Genomic DNA, 15,064 nt, shown 5'->3' with positions numbered 1-15,064 from the left:
GATGTCCATAACATTTTTAGCCTTGTGACATTTACCGTTACACACCTCCTAGCTAGAAGTCCTTATTTACTCTGTAACTGTCTTCGTCCTTAATTGAATTGGCAGGAGGTTTAGATGAGGTGAGGTTTCTTTCACCACAGATGACCACTAGGAGTCCCCTCATCTGCTCTCACCTACGCACCAATCCGGCTTATAAACTTTCATTTGTCTTTAAATTATTTCTCAGCTTTTGCATCAGTACTGTGTTCAGTGATTCAGTTTTACTACTTGTACATGGCTTCATAATAGGATCAAATTTCTGGCTGTCATCACCAACTCCTGATGAACACTCTCTTCACTGACAGACTGATGTCCTCGTTGTTTAGTCCCTTAATTCCCAACTAATCAAACATTATACTGAACATCTCAGTGGGGTCTTCACAGACAGGCATGATCCCCAAAACCTAGTCCACGTACAGATTTCCCACATCACATCCTCACATATCCCTAGACTCCCTATCACACCCAAGAACCAGCTGCCCAGGAGAACCCCTCTTCCTCAGCCAGTATCATCTCAGGCTGGAACAACTACGAAATGGGGAATGTCCTTACCTACAACTTTTACCACACATCCCAAAGTGGTATCTGAAAATTTATGCCACAATCAGTCTCAATCCAATATTGCATGGGTCACATCCCTGTGGAAGACCCAGGTGCAAGATTTGCCCAATACTCCCACTTGGCACATCCTACTCCAGCTTCATCATAGTCTTATTCTATCCCATCAGAGGCAGAGCCACCTGTGAAAGCAGTCACTTTATGTACTAGCTCTGCTGCAATTTCTGCACAGCATTTTATGTGGGCATGATGTCCAACCACCCGACCACCAAAGTGAATGATTACTGCTAAATTGTGACTGAAAGCAGAGTTGACTAACCCTCAGTGGAACAGACTGCTGCGCGTAACATGCTGGACTTCAATGGCTGCTTCACAATATTTGCCATATGGATCTTTCATTCCATTGCCAACTTCTGTGAACTATGTAGATGGGATGTGACCTTGCAACACATCCTCCATTCCTGTAATCTTTTTGGCACCATTCTCCATTAGCCTCCAGCCATGTGCTCACCTCCACCCTGAACACAACTCATCCATCATCCACACTGTCGTCTGCACACTCTCTCCTCCCTCTGCTCTGTAACCTCCTCCCAGTCCACTCCTACCCCACATCATCATCATCATCATCATCATCATCTACTTCTTCATGCACTGCACAAGCTTACCTTTGTCAATGCTCATGTTGCATTCTTATCCTGTGCACCTGTTGCCACTCCCTCTTGCTTTCCAGTCTCATGTGAGTGCAGTTGCTATCTGCCTCTCAGTCATTAGCCACCTTTCCCCAACTACCTCTTCCCCTCCCCCTTCCCTTCCCCTTCTCCCTCCCTCCCCCTCTCTCTTCACCTCTCTCTCTCTCTCTCTCTCTCTCTCTTTGTGTGTGTGTGTGTGTGTGTGTGTGTGTGTGTGTCTCTCTTTGTGTGTGTGTGTGTGTGTGTGTGTGTGTGTGTGCGTGTGCGTGTGTGTGTGTGTGTGTGTGTGAGGGGGGGGGGGGTTTCACCTTTCAACTGCTCTCAATGCTTCTACTATTCAGTGAGATGTTACCTTCATTCCATAACATTTTTTTTTCTTTATTTTCTTCTTCCATTCCTTTCTTTCTCATCTTTGTTGTCTGTCTGTAGCCCATGTAAAAGCAGCTATAGTTTTCATACATTTAAGGTTCGTTACCATTTTGTTCACTTCGCTGCATCTTCAATTGTGGAGCTTATGTCTGAAAGGCATTACTTTTTAACATTGTTTGCAACAGTTTATAGTCTGTAGAACAAAGAAAGGAAAGTCAAGGTTTAATGTGTAATTGAAGACAAACTCATTACTAATGAATTTTTGTGTGTTTAAAGTGGAGTTTCATTTGGTGATAGTATTTGGGTAAGTCAGTTAATCGGAGGTGGTCAAGTGCATTTGAATTTCTTTAAATTTATATTGAACAGATCATTGTAGTTTTTGGGTTTAGTACCTCTTTCATTTTATTTCTCCACTAGTGACCAGCCATATTAATATGTAGTGGTGCACAGAAACTTCCCTCTTGGATTGGTTTAGATATTAATGAAAACTGTATCAAAATCACTACAGTTGTGTGTGAGATTAGCCATATGAGGCAGACAGAAAAACTTTGCAGAGGACTTTAGTTTATAATATCAACTGATTACAGTGCTTCACTGCACCCTAGAGTTGCAGTGGTTCTTTACTTCACTGTTTTTCCCAACAGATAAGGCCTCATCTCTGACAATGGATCAATCAGTATAATTATGCATACATCCGGGGGTAGCTGGGCACGGTGCATAAGGATACATCCAAAGGTGCCAAGTCACATTGCAAATGCACACAGCTGATCTAAAGGCTGGCACGGAGGCCTTTATTGGCCAAGAGTATCCACCTCCAGAAGTTTCCTGTTTTGTGTATTTCCAGAAGAGCTAGCAACTTTTATTTTCTGTGATTTATTTGCACATAATTTGTGCTTAATAAAATTTGTGTTGTTGAAGAAGCAGATTTACAAGAATGGTGGTGATGATTTTTCTGAATTGCAACCTACCCCATGCAAGAATGGGACTGTTCAGACCATTTTACTTAGTTTTTCAACCATGATGAACAAACAAGTTTCTTGAGCTCTTGGAAACAACTCAACTGGCAGCATGAGCTTGTACAGAAGTTGACAGATCTGACATGTCTGCTTCTGACAGTCCCAACTTTCCAGCAATTTAGTGAAGCTCAAGAGGGTTGGGAAGTGTATCAAAAGCATTTGCACTTCATTTCCAGGCAAGTGACTTTAAGTGCCCTGAGCAAAAATGGGTCTTTGTATTGTCTACGAACCACAGCTCTAGTGTGCCAACATTAGCCCATTTATCTCACTCGTCACTGCTACCTCTCACCACTATTCACTCACTTTTAAGTGAACATTTTGCTACAAAAATGCATCGGTGACTGCTCATTTAGAGTTCCTTTCTAGGTAGCATCAGAAAATTCTACTTCAGAGGGGGAAAGCAAATCTACAAGGACCAAATAGAAAATGCAAGTTTGCATGTTCTTGTCAATTTTATGTAGAATTGTTAACACAAGACATTGTGATTAGATTAGCACCAAGCAGTGAAATTTGTGCCAAGCACTACAGCAATCAGATCCTTCTTTAGTTGAAGTTATACATGTTGCTAGGGCTTTAAAGTGTTCTAAGCTGCTTCGACTTCCATTTCTACAGACCATGAGGTAGGAGAGCTGCCATGTCAATTGGCAAATGAGGTGTAATCTAATCTATCTGGTGGTGAAACAGCGAAAATGTCTTGCAGTCCAGGTGCTCTCCCCAAATGGCATAAAATGTTTCCCACTCTGGCTTGTCAAAATTTTTGCAAATGCCCAGTTGTCCTGATTACTTTTCTTAAATGTCAGCTTTCTTTCCCACTTTATAATGTTGTCTGTTTTTGTCAGAGTCATATAGCAGGTGTTTCCCAGAGCTGGCCTTGCAGTCAACAGTGAAGTGTGCTGATTCAAATTAATGAGATCACAGAGTCAAGGGTAGCTCCATGCCATTTCATACTGCCAACGACAGTTTGTGATAAATTTTATACCTTTTGGATATAGGGGGATCCTTCTCAATTATTAATCAACATACATATCTCTGGTTGGGCTCTCCATCCTTAAAAGTAGTTGTGGATTAGCTGTGGACATCTGCTCATCCTAAAATTCCGGTACTAGGCTAGTAACAGTATTGTGAAAAGGAAAGTTGCCACTCACCATATAGTGGAAATGCTGAGTCGGATAGGCACAACAAAAAGACTGTCACAAGTAATAGCTTTCAGCCAGTAAGACCTTCATCAGAATTAGACGGCACGCACGCACGCACGCACGCACACACACACACACACACACACACACACACACACACACGCGCGCGCGCGACTGCAGTCTCAGGCAACTGAGGCCACGCTGCGAGCAGTGGCACCGGCATATGATGGGAGTGGTGACAGGATGGGGGGTAATGAGGAGGTTGGGGTGAGGAGAGGGGGGGGGATAGTAGGGTAGGTGTGGCGGGCAGTGACATGCTGTTGGGGAGCTCGGAGGGACGAGGTGGATAGAGGGTAGGGCAGCTATGTGCAGTCGGGAGGTTAGACAGAGGGAGCGGAGAGGTGGGGAGGGAGCGTTAGCTGAAAAGGAGAGAAGTAAAAAGACTGCATGCGATGGAGGAATGGGGGCTGTGTAGTGCTGGAATGGGAGCAGAGAAGGGGCTGGATGGGAGCCCTCACCAACATAGTCCTGCAAAACAAATATCAACCAAGCCAAAACCACCTTGCAGTAGCTTCTCTCCATCTGCAATCCCAAATTCCAGGAACCCATAACAACATCGAAACTCTTGCTCTCCGGGAACTAGAGCAACATGCACAATGCCATCTCAAAAAGTTCTCCACTGTGCTCACTTCCTACTCCCTCCCTGGAGTATCACTGTCCACTTCCTCTACAACAACCTCCAAGCCTCCTCTATGTCCCCTCATAGCTGACAAACCCTTTCTTGTAGAACAACTACATTTACCCCATCCTCCAAAACTTCCTGCCACCACCACACAGAATCCAGAATCTAAACAGACCCAAAACACAGTCATGAACCTTTCTTCCAAATGCCTTAGCCCCACAGAAATATCAGTCCTTTCCAAAGGCCTCGCTTTTTGCCCCATTCCCAAATTCAATCATGCAGGACTTGTTAAAGACCTCTCCTTCTCCTGGTCTCTACAGTGGAAACACTTTTTTGCCACCAACCCTACCAATGAGACTCAATCAAAGACCAATGTTGAACCGTACCAACTCAGTTCCTCCATCCAATCATGATCCACCCCCACTGCCTCCAAGTCACCCCCTGTTAACTGTCCAGAATTTCTTAACCTTGAACCTTGCCTCACTACCATTCCCCAAATTCCTCAACATGCAAACTAACCTTACAATCGCAGAAAGAACTGCAGTCCACCATCTTAAAAGTGATCCTGATCTTATAATCCTACCTGCGGATAAATGCTCCACCACTGTTGTTTTGAATCACAAGGATTGTGTGGCAGAAGGACTCCATCAGCTGTCAGATACATCCACCTACAAATCTTGCCACAGTGACCCCATTCCAGAAATCCAGCAGGATCTCCAGTCACTCCTCACATCCTTAGGCCCTTCCCAAAACCTCTCCCTGGGTCCATGTCTCTACTCACCCCTACCACTCCCCACTCCCACCTTCTACATGCTTCCTAAAATCCATAAACCCAACCACCAAGGATGCCCCAATGTGGCCAGTTACTGTGCCCCCACTGAGAGAATCTGTGCTGTCATAGACCAACACCTTCAACCTGTTACCCAGGACCCACCCCCCTATACAAAAGATACCATCATTTCCTGCACTGACTCCCCACAGTTCGTGTCCCTTTACCACACAGTGCCCTGCTCATCACTATTGATGCCACTTCCCTTTTTACTAACATCCCTAATGCCCATGGCCTTACCGTTATTGAACACTACCATCCCCAACGCTCGACAGATTCCAAACCGACGACCTCCTTCCTAGTCACCATGACCAACTATATCCTAACCCACAATTATTTCTTCTTTGAAGGCATTACCTACAAACAAATCTGTGGTATGTCTATGGGCACCCGTGTGACACCGTCCTATGCCAAACTATTCATAGGCCATCTAGAGGAATCCTTCCTAAACATCCAGAATCCTAAACCCCTCATGTGGTTCAGATTCATCCATGACATCTTTGCGACCTGGATCGAGGGTGAGGACACCGTATCCACATTCCTCCAGAACCTATCTACATTCCTTCAGAACCTCAACAACTTCTCCTCCATTGCTTCACCTGGTCCTGCTCAACCCAACAGGCCACCACCAACAAACTGTGGCCAAGAAACAAGTGTACCATCCTGTTGCTGAGTACACTGCCAAACATGACATCCTCCATTTCAATGATTGCTTCACAGTCTGTACCATATGGATCCTTCCCACCAACATCAGCTTTTCTGAATTGCGTAAGTGGGAACTCTCCCTGCAATATATCTTACATTCACATTACCCTCCTGTCCTCAATCTTCATTAGTCATTGTCCTCTCCCATCTGGCCCCTTCTCTGTTCCCATTCCAACACTACACAGCCCTCATTCCTCCATCGCATGCAGTCTTTTTACTTCTCTCCTTTTCTGCTATCCCCCACTCCCTCCCCACCTCTCTGCTCCTTTCCTCTAACTTCCTGACTGCATATATCTGCCCTACTCTCTTTCCACCTCCTCGCTCTGCACTCCCCAACAGCATGTCACTGTCCGCCATGCCTGCCCTACTATCCTCCTTACCCCCACTCAGTCGCCACTCCCATCAAGCTCTAGTGCTGCTGCTCGCAGTGTGGCCTCAGTTGCCTGAGACTGCAGTCGTGTGTGTGAGTTGCATTTGTTTATGTATGTGTGTGTTTGACATCTAAATCTGACGAAGACCTTACTGGCTGAAAGCTATTATTTGTGACAGTCTTTTTGTTAAGCCTATCTGCGACTCAGCATCTCCACTATATGGTGGGTGGTAACTTTCCTTTTCACTACATTGTTGCATTCCATCCTGGATTTTGCAAGTTTGGTACTAGGTTAAGTAGTTCTGGAATTATTGTGTAAGCAAGTAATCAGAACTCTCTCTCTCTCTCTCTCTCTCTCTCTCTCTCTCTCTCTCTGTTGTTGTGGAACCTACAGTGGATACAGTTTTTTGTATGGATGTGTAGTGCAGCCTATGGTTTTTTCTATCAAACTTTCTGTCCAAGAAGTTCAAAGTATACCATTCCATGGGCAGAAATAGAGCTTCTGTGTCTCCAAAATGTTCCCTCGTTTTCTCCAGGCCTGGGAATGGCTTCTGGTTTCCTTTTCCATGTTACATTTTGCAAAGCCCATCCAATACTGTGATTGTTCAGAGGAGTTGACACTGCTGTCCCTAATTCCTTATATTAGATGGGCATCACCTTTAATCAGTGTTCACAGATCAGGTGGATTGTTATACCTTTATGGTTGTTTCAAAAATATGGTAAATGATCAGTCAGTTGTGGTCTCATGCCTATTCACTTGTGATGAATCATTTTTGAACTTGATTGGAGTTCAATATTTCTCTAAAATCGATCTTTTGGAAGCTTATTTTCAACTTATTTGAACAAAATTTCCAAACCCATACTGGTATTAAATATTCCATACAACCTGTTTCAATATCCATTTTTAGAATGAACTATTGCCAATATTCCACAGTGCATCAATTATTTTGGTGATATAGCAGTCACAGAAAGCAGTCATGAGGAGCTTGTTGAATATGTGGCAAGTACTTTTTGTGCTTTTGCATCACTACCAGAAGTGTTGCAGCAGCCACACATAAGGATCCACTCTTGAGACAGGTTTTTAGCTACCCACAGGCACTTCCTCCTGCAGTCTCTGCAGAACTTCATTGCTTCTTATCGACAAGGCCATACTCTTCATCTCTGCAAAGATGACCTGTTATTGAGTCAAGATGATGGTCAGTATTGAGTGGTGATTCTGGAAGTTCTGTTCTCCCATATATTGCAACTCCTACATCAGCACCACTGGAACATTTCTAGAATGAAGAATATGGCCTACTGACATTTATTGGCCACAGGTGAAAGAAGATATTGTGTGCATGACTCAACACTGCCCAGCTTGTCAGATGCAGTAACCAGCACAGCCCAAGCCTACCAACTGTGGCCTACACTCAGCCAGCTGTGGGACTGAGAGCATGTGGATTTTATGGGTTCTAGTCCATGGGACCATGTGACTGACTTTAATAGCTGCATATTCTCATTTTCCTTACATCATAAAAATGCAACAGAACACAATGGAAAATTTTGTTAAGGCCCTGGTCACTGTTTTTTGTATTGAGGAGCCAAACAAGTTCTTTTCACCAATAGTCAATGGCAGTTTGCATGTGCTGGTTTCAAAAGTTTTGCACCCCAAATGCAATGTTACCACACCTCCATTTGACTTGCCTCTAATTCCATGGCTGAATGTTTTGTGCAAATGTTCAAAATGCAGATCGAAAAACCAATTATGTGCTGCTTTCTATTTTGTCCTCTTACAGGCCAACACCAATCCACTATCAAAGCCTAGCGAAGCTCTTGCATGGACACCCCTTTGTTCATTGTTAGATATGTTGCAGACTCTCTTGGTACAAGAAGAAGAAGAAGAAGAAGAAGAAGAAGAAGAAATGGCCACTTCTTTTAAGGTGGGAGTCATGGCCTTCATGTTTGGCCATATGCGTGACTTTATACGTGGCTCCATCACAGCCCAACAAGCCACCAACTGATCTTCGTGGCCACACCTTGAGGCATCCTTCGCTGGTACAGCAACCAGCTCCATTTGTTTGTGCCATCTGGGCACACTCCACCTGTGGATATGCTACTCTCATGGCGCGCAGCCCTCCTTGCCCACCCCTTGGGCCAACAACAGCAGATGTGGGTTTTGATTTCAGGATGACATTCCAAGTGATGGGCACCTGGCATTCCCAGTCCTCCAGCCATCATCCACCATCTATATGATTCGTACCTGAACAACAATATGCAGGGGATCGTTCCCCCTCCACCACAGTTTGCATTGGGTCTTACATCAGACCCACAGCCTTCTCTGGAACCATCAGCAAGCCAGGAGTCCAAACTGTCATCTCCTCATGCCTTTCCAGTGGCAGACCTGGGAACAGCTCCTCTACCATTGGCAGCATCCAAAGCAGCATGCCAACTTTTGCAGCAGGCCATATTGCATCCCTTCATCCCCCCCCCCCCCCCCCCCATCTCCCCAACAAGATGAGTTCAGTCTTATAGGCTGATCCAAGGCAGAAGGGATCTTGTAATCCACCCGACATGTCAGTGGATCAGTGGCTATAATTATGCACATGTCTGGTAAGGTTGCTAGGGAGGATACATCCTCTGGTACCAGGTCAAGGGCTTCCGCGTACCATCACAACCACAGTTGTCAACCAGCTGACATTTATAACAAGCCTCATGGATACCTATTAATGATGACACTGTTCTATATGATTTTCTCATGGACTGTGATTTTGACTTAGTTGTTACCTGCCATTGGCTAGCACATATATTTGCCTCTCTACCTAATGTGGTACTGTCTTCAGACACCTTTCTACCAATTTGTGATTTCAGTAACGAACAGAGTATCGGTGCCCCAAGAGCTTGGTTCATATTAGAATGCTTCCAGAACCTGTAAACAGTATTCTCCTGCACTAACATGTGAGATTTTCAACAAACTTCCAGATTACTGTGCTAGTCAAGAGCTATCCACTTACAGAAGTTTTACATTTTGTGTATTTCCAGGGGAGTCGAGATCTGTACCTCCTGTGATATATTTTTACATAATTCGAGCTTAATAAAATATGTGTTGCTGAAGAAGCAGACTTGAAATAAAAACATTACAGTCAGAGAAATAGAAGAGATTTTTTCCTTGACATGCTGTTTTGCTTTTTACTATTCCTAAACTATAAAATTAGATTTTATTTCTTTTGTGTCAACTGTATGTACTGTTTCTGTTGTTTCAGGAGATAGCCTGAAGACCAAAGACATCACTGAAAAGTTAGCAGCAGTAATACATGAAAAGTACAAAGATTTCTTAAATGCTAAATCAGAAAATTTGCATGATGGTTTGAAAAAAATAGTAATATTTTTATTATTGAATTCTGACATGTTTGATGAGGACCCATTAATGGCAGATGAAAACTGCGGACATCTCATTGGAAGCATCCCAACTGTCAGTAAGGATTTACTAATTTCAATATTTTGGGATATAGGCTTGCAAGCTTATGTCTATGATTTCATTGCAAATGGACCACCGTCACTTGTTATTCATGTAATAGATACACTGGCTCACAAAAAGACTTCGATGGAGCTGTATGATGCCCTGGAATTGAGCTCCAAATCAATTGTAGGTATATATACACAACTTTTGAAGATTTCCTTAGGAAGAATTACTTCAGAAAACATGAATTATTGTTGGTGCAGATTCACAGAATACTTAAAAAATTTCTTGACAATATTTTTGGACCCAGGGAAGAAACGATTTGAAGGAAGAGGAACTAAAGACTTGCATTATTTTGCAGGTTGTGCAATGAAAAAGTTATTAATTGTTTGTGAACATTGTTTAAAATATTTTGTAAACTGTCCAGAACATAATGATAGTATACATACCATTTACAAGAGCATAGATTATCCCATTGAGGAATGTAAACATGAGGAACACTGTAGAACTGATTCTATTTCTGAAATTACCAATGACTTACTTACTGCTTGTTTGCATAATTTGTATGGAGTTACAGTAGATTTATGGTTGTTTTGGGTAGAATGTGATGAAAAAGATGAAAGGCATTTGCAACTGGATATTGCTGAGGCAAGCTTTCGTGTCACTGAAGCTATAAATAGTGTTCAGGAGTTCAGTCAGAAATTTTCTTGTGTGGAAAGATTATTGCCCTTACTACAGCGCTTTGCTACCAAACCTATAAGTGAGGAAGACATAATAATGTCTGCAGATCTTGCAACAGTAATGAAAAACATACCAAATGAAGATAAAAGACTTAATAGATGGTGGAAGGCCTTTCTTAGTTTTGATTGTCTCTGTGAGACTGAAGAAACTTTGGTGTGCTTGGAAGGGAATTTATCAGTGGTGGATAAAGATGATGTTTGTAGGATACTAGACATTGCTGCTAATAAATTGTCTTCTACTGAAAATTTAAGTGATATCCCATGTGAGAGGTTGAAACACTTGTCACTTAATGCAGTGAAAAGTCTGGAGCTACCACTGCAGTTTGAAGTGTTGAATCATTTCTTTTCGAAGCAAGGTGTGACATCGGTACTGGAAACAAAAGAATTTAATAAAGATTGTACAGAGTGTTTCAACAAATCTACAGAATTTTCTGAAGAAGCAAAACAAGAGGAGGTAATTATGCTGTTGTTACTCCTTTTAAGGAATTAGTTTGTATACATTGTAGAATTGAGTGTGCTGAATACTGCTGTATGATGGAGTGGTGATTATGATTTTGGGATTTGAGGGGGGGCAGCAAAGTGTTGCCTGTGTACTGTCAGCCACACTTAATCTCTGCTTGTACCTACAAAATAGCCAATGCAGTGATCAGGTGGTACTTGAGAAAGAACTATGGGTGACTGACACCTGGCCCCTGCCACACATTATCAGTGTTTGCTTTTCGTAACTAATCTATAATATAATTTTTGTACACATATCTTTTAGCTGTTTTTCCACTACTTTTTACAAATTACCTTTTGGTCCATTATTAACTGAAATGTTCATATTGTGTGATACTTTTTTACAGTTTGTTAAACAGTGTGTTGCAGTCTGTTTACAATCACCTCAGAATTTTGTAACGAAGGCATTGTCAGAAGTGCTTCGTAACAAGCAGCAGCTTGCTGTTGTAATTAATGCACTTAAAGAATTGAAAAGCCCATTGTCTGCGTTAACAGTGAATGGAAATAACCTGATATTGCATTCCATTGAAAAAATTATATTGAACAAGTTCTCTGAAGATACTGAGGCTGACAACTACATTTGTATGGTAAGTTATATTACCTGAGTACACTATTTCTTTTAATGGTTGCCAACTCTCTTGATCCATGATATGAGCAAATTAATTTTACGTATCTGCCAGTATGTGAACCAACATACCTGCAAAATGAGAACTTTGCTGGAGTTTACCTTTGTAGGTAATACAAAATTGACTATACTTCATAGTTGAACAACAGAAAACATTTTATTTCCATCAAAAATTAAAAATTCCTATTTAGTTGAAATTAGCTCTGGTGTTTAGTAAAATTCTTTCTTTGCAACCTTATCTTTCATTGTAGCAGTTATTGATTTGGCCTGTTAGGAAGCAGGCACTGTAATATATTATGCTGATGTTGAAACGATACTTACAACACATCTTAGAATGTTAGTCCTGAATCAGATAAAAAAGGAATACCTGAGAAGCGATAGGACTTAGTTTACTGCTAAGAAATTCATGTGTTATTCAGGCAAAATATAAAACCTCTATTGGCATTAATAGTCATTCATTGTGTGCTGTGTTTTCCATCATGAAGGAAAATTTTTGTGAATGTGGAATGAATCAAGGCATACATTATGTGAAGCTCAGTTCAAAACCAAAATATATAGTTTTGAGTGTTTGTCTTTAGGTGACACGCACTTATAGCATTGAAAGTATCTAAACACGTATTTGTGGACATTAATATGGGGTATGCCCATTCTGTACCTTTATGATGGCACTGAACTATGCTGGGACTTTTTCAATGAGTTACGTGAACATCTGTGGAGGAATGGCAGAAAATGTTTCCTCAAGAGTCGAAACTAGAGAAGGTAGCGATGTTGGACACTGGTGTCTGGAGTGAAATTGACATTCTGACCCATCCAAAAAGTGTTCTAATGGACCCAGGTTGGGCCTCTGGGCAGGCCTGTCCATCTTCCATTTCAGGAAAGTTGTTGCCCACAAAGCATCACCTCACAGAGGCTACTCTATGACAGGATTGCCGTGCTGATACAATCAGTTATGATCTCCAAACTGTTCCTCTACTGTACATAGACTCAATGCTGTCAAATGTGTTCATATCCTTCTGCATTTAGTATTTTATTAAACACAATAAGGGGACCATGCTGTAATCATGGGAGCTGAGCATGCTTGGTTTTGTTGGATTTGGCTTCATGTGTTCTGTCTTTTGTATCTTTCTGTCTTTGGACCCTTCCTTTCTGGCAAAAGTAATACACTCAAAACTCAACATAGTTACCATCCCATTTTGAAGGGAGGGGGATTCATCAATAAGTACCTGCACAGTGGTAGCCCCCTGACTACATAGGAGCCGCACTATTGATGCATGAAGTAGAAACTCCCTGTGTGTGCCATCATGGTTGGGGCACTGGTATCTGTGGGGAGAGCACCAGTTCAGAGTGGGTGGCACGAAGATGGATGACTTGTGGATGAAGCAGCTCAAACTTTCTTCTAGTGATGGCCGTACACTTCTAGCGATCTCTTCTGAAGGAAATGATTGCTACAGTATGGTGAGAGATGACCCTGTAATGTTTCCTTTCCTGGCTATGCCTTAGGAGGAATGTTGGACTAAGATAAGGGAAGAAATACTCCCCACAATACTTAGTTTGCTCTAGGACCAATGGGGATTCCTTTTGGTCATAATGCTGTTATTCTTTGTTGAACCCCTATAAGATGCGTCTGGAGTAGTAGTAGTGATTTTGGAAATGAAAAGTAGTTCAGTTCTGATTAAAATGACATCCTCCACTCAGCCATTGATGGTGTTGCCTGTGACAAGCTGAGTGACACTCCTGTAACCACCACCTCCCATAAGTCTCAGTTTGGTGTAAGGTACTATCTTCCACCACAACTTACTTTTATGGCTCAATGCCGATATATGTGCCAGTTTGGAGTGGCGTGGTGTGCATTTTTTTTCCGTTGTGTACAGTGGGAAGCAAAGGACAGTAGGATTAATATTGGGGCTTTCGTCTTTGCATTTGAAGGTGAGTCATTGCATGAAAAGGTCAAGGTCATGGTGTATCGATACAATGTGAAACCATTTGTTCTCCCTCCCATATGATGTTTCAAATGCGTGAGATATGAGCACATGTCTTCGCTTTGTAATGTCAGCCCCATCTGTAGGGATTGTGGATATCTGTTGCACACAGCCACTCCTTGTGCCCGTTCCCCCATCTGTGTCTGCTGTGGAGAGCACTGATTCCCCTTATGATGGGGTTGCACCATCTTCCAAAGAGTTCCGATGGTCCCTCTGCCACCAAATCCTGCTTATTCAACCTCTGTACCTAAAGCAGAGTTTGTGGTGGCCCCTGTGGCACCAAATCCCCCCCTATGCAACCTACTTCAGAACCGATGTGTGGTGATACAGTATCCTCACAACCGGTGACAACAGATGACCTTGGCACATGGTTCCTTCATGTCCCTAGGGCATACTGATAATGTGATCCGCCAGTGGAATTGTAGTGTTTTTTGCCACCACCTGGCTGAACTACAATGTCTCTTATGTGTTTCCCCTGTGTCTCCATTGTCCTGCATTGCAGTACAACTTTGGAGACTGTGGCTGTTCGTGTCAGGCTGTCTCTAGATTACACCATATGCGATATGTGTCTCCCTCCCTATGGTAAAGTGACTCAGACTGTGTTGTCTGCACTGGTTTCTCAGCTCCCCCGTTCCTTCCTCATTTTGGGTAACTTCAATGCCCATAATCCATTGTGGGGTGGAATTTGATGATGGTCCACAGTAGAGCTATCAAAACTTTGCTCACAAAGCTCGATTTTTGTCTCTTGAATTCCATTGCCCCTGCATACTTCAGTATGACGTATTGATCTTATTCTGTCAGTGATCCTTCCATTTGCAGCGCTCGTCTTCTCGCCTCCACCCATTGCAGGGTCCATGATAACCTGTGTGAACAGTCATCATTTTCCAATTGTCATGTCCCCCCATCAACATCACACCTGGACATCCACCCAGATGGGCTCTCAGTAGTGCTGACTGGGATGCCTTTTTCTCCGCCATTGCCCTTAGCACCCTGCCACATGGAGGTATCGAGGTGGCTGTCAAGAGTGCAACTGCAGCCTATCTATTGGCAGCAGACTTGGCAATCCCCTATTCCTCCAGATCTCCCCATTGGAAGGCAGTACCTTGGTGGACTTCAGAAATTGACATAATCATTAGGGATTACAGGCAGGCTCTCCAACACCATAAGTGACATCCATTGATGGAGCACCTCATTGCCTTGAAACGGCTCCATGCCTGAGTCTCCGACTAATAAAACAATAGAAACAAGAATGCTGGGAATGGTATGTTACTATCTCTGGACTGCATACTAGGGATGGGTGATCCGCTCCTGAGCTGATTCAAATATGCAGATCCTTCTAAGGAGTGAGCAATCAGTGACTTGGGAAAAAGGAATGTTAGCTCCTCTGATCCGA

General features: G+C 42.8%; 1 protein-coding gene across 1 annotated transcript in view; it reads left to right on the top strand.

The window, feature by feature from the left end:
• The window catches only part of LOC126162437 (uncharacterized), an 89,230-nt gene that overhangs the window by 12,518 nt on the left and 61,648 nt on the right, over positions 1–15,064 (top strand). The window contains exons 2-3 of the mRNA XM_049918946.1: positions 9,633–11,023; positions 11,415–11,654. Of these exons, the coding sequence (XP_049774903.1) occupies positions 9,633–11,023; positions 11,415–11,654 (1,631 nt within the window). The remainder of the gene's footprint in view (positions 1–9,632; positions 11,024–11,414; positions 11,655–15,064) is intronic.

The sequence above is a fragment of the Schistocerca cancellata genome, chromosome 2, assembly GCF_023864275.1.
Source record: "Schistocerca cancellata isolate TAMUIC-IGC-003103 chromosome 2, iqSchCanc2.1, whole genome shotgun sequence".
Lineage (NCBI taxonomy): Eukaryota > Metazoa > Arthropoda > Insecta > Orthoptera > Acrididae > Schistocerca > Schistocerca cancellata.
The sequence above is the reverse complement of the archived record's forward strand: the minus strand, read 5'-3'. Positions and strand labels throughout refer to the sequence as shown.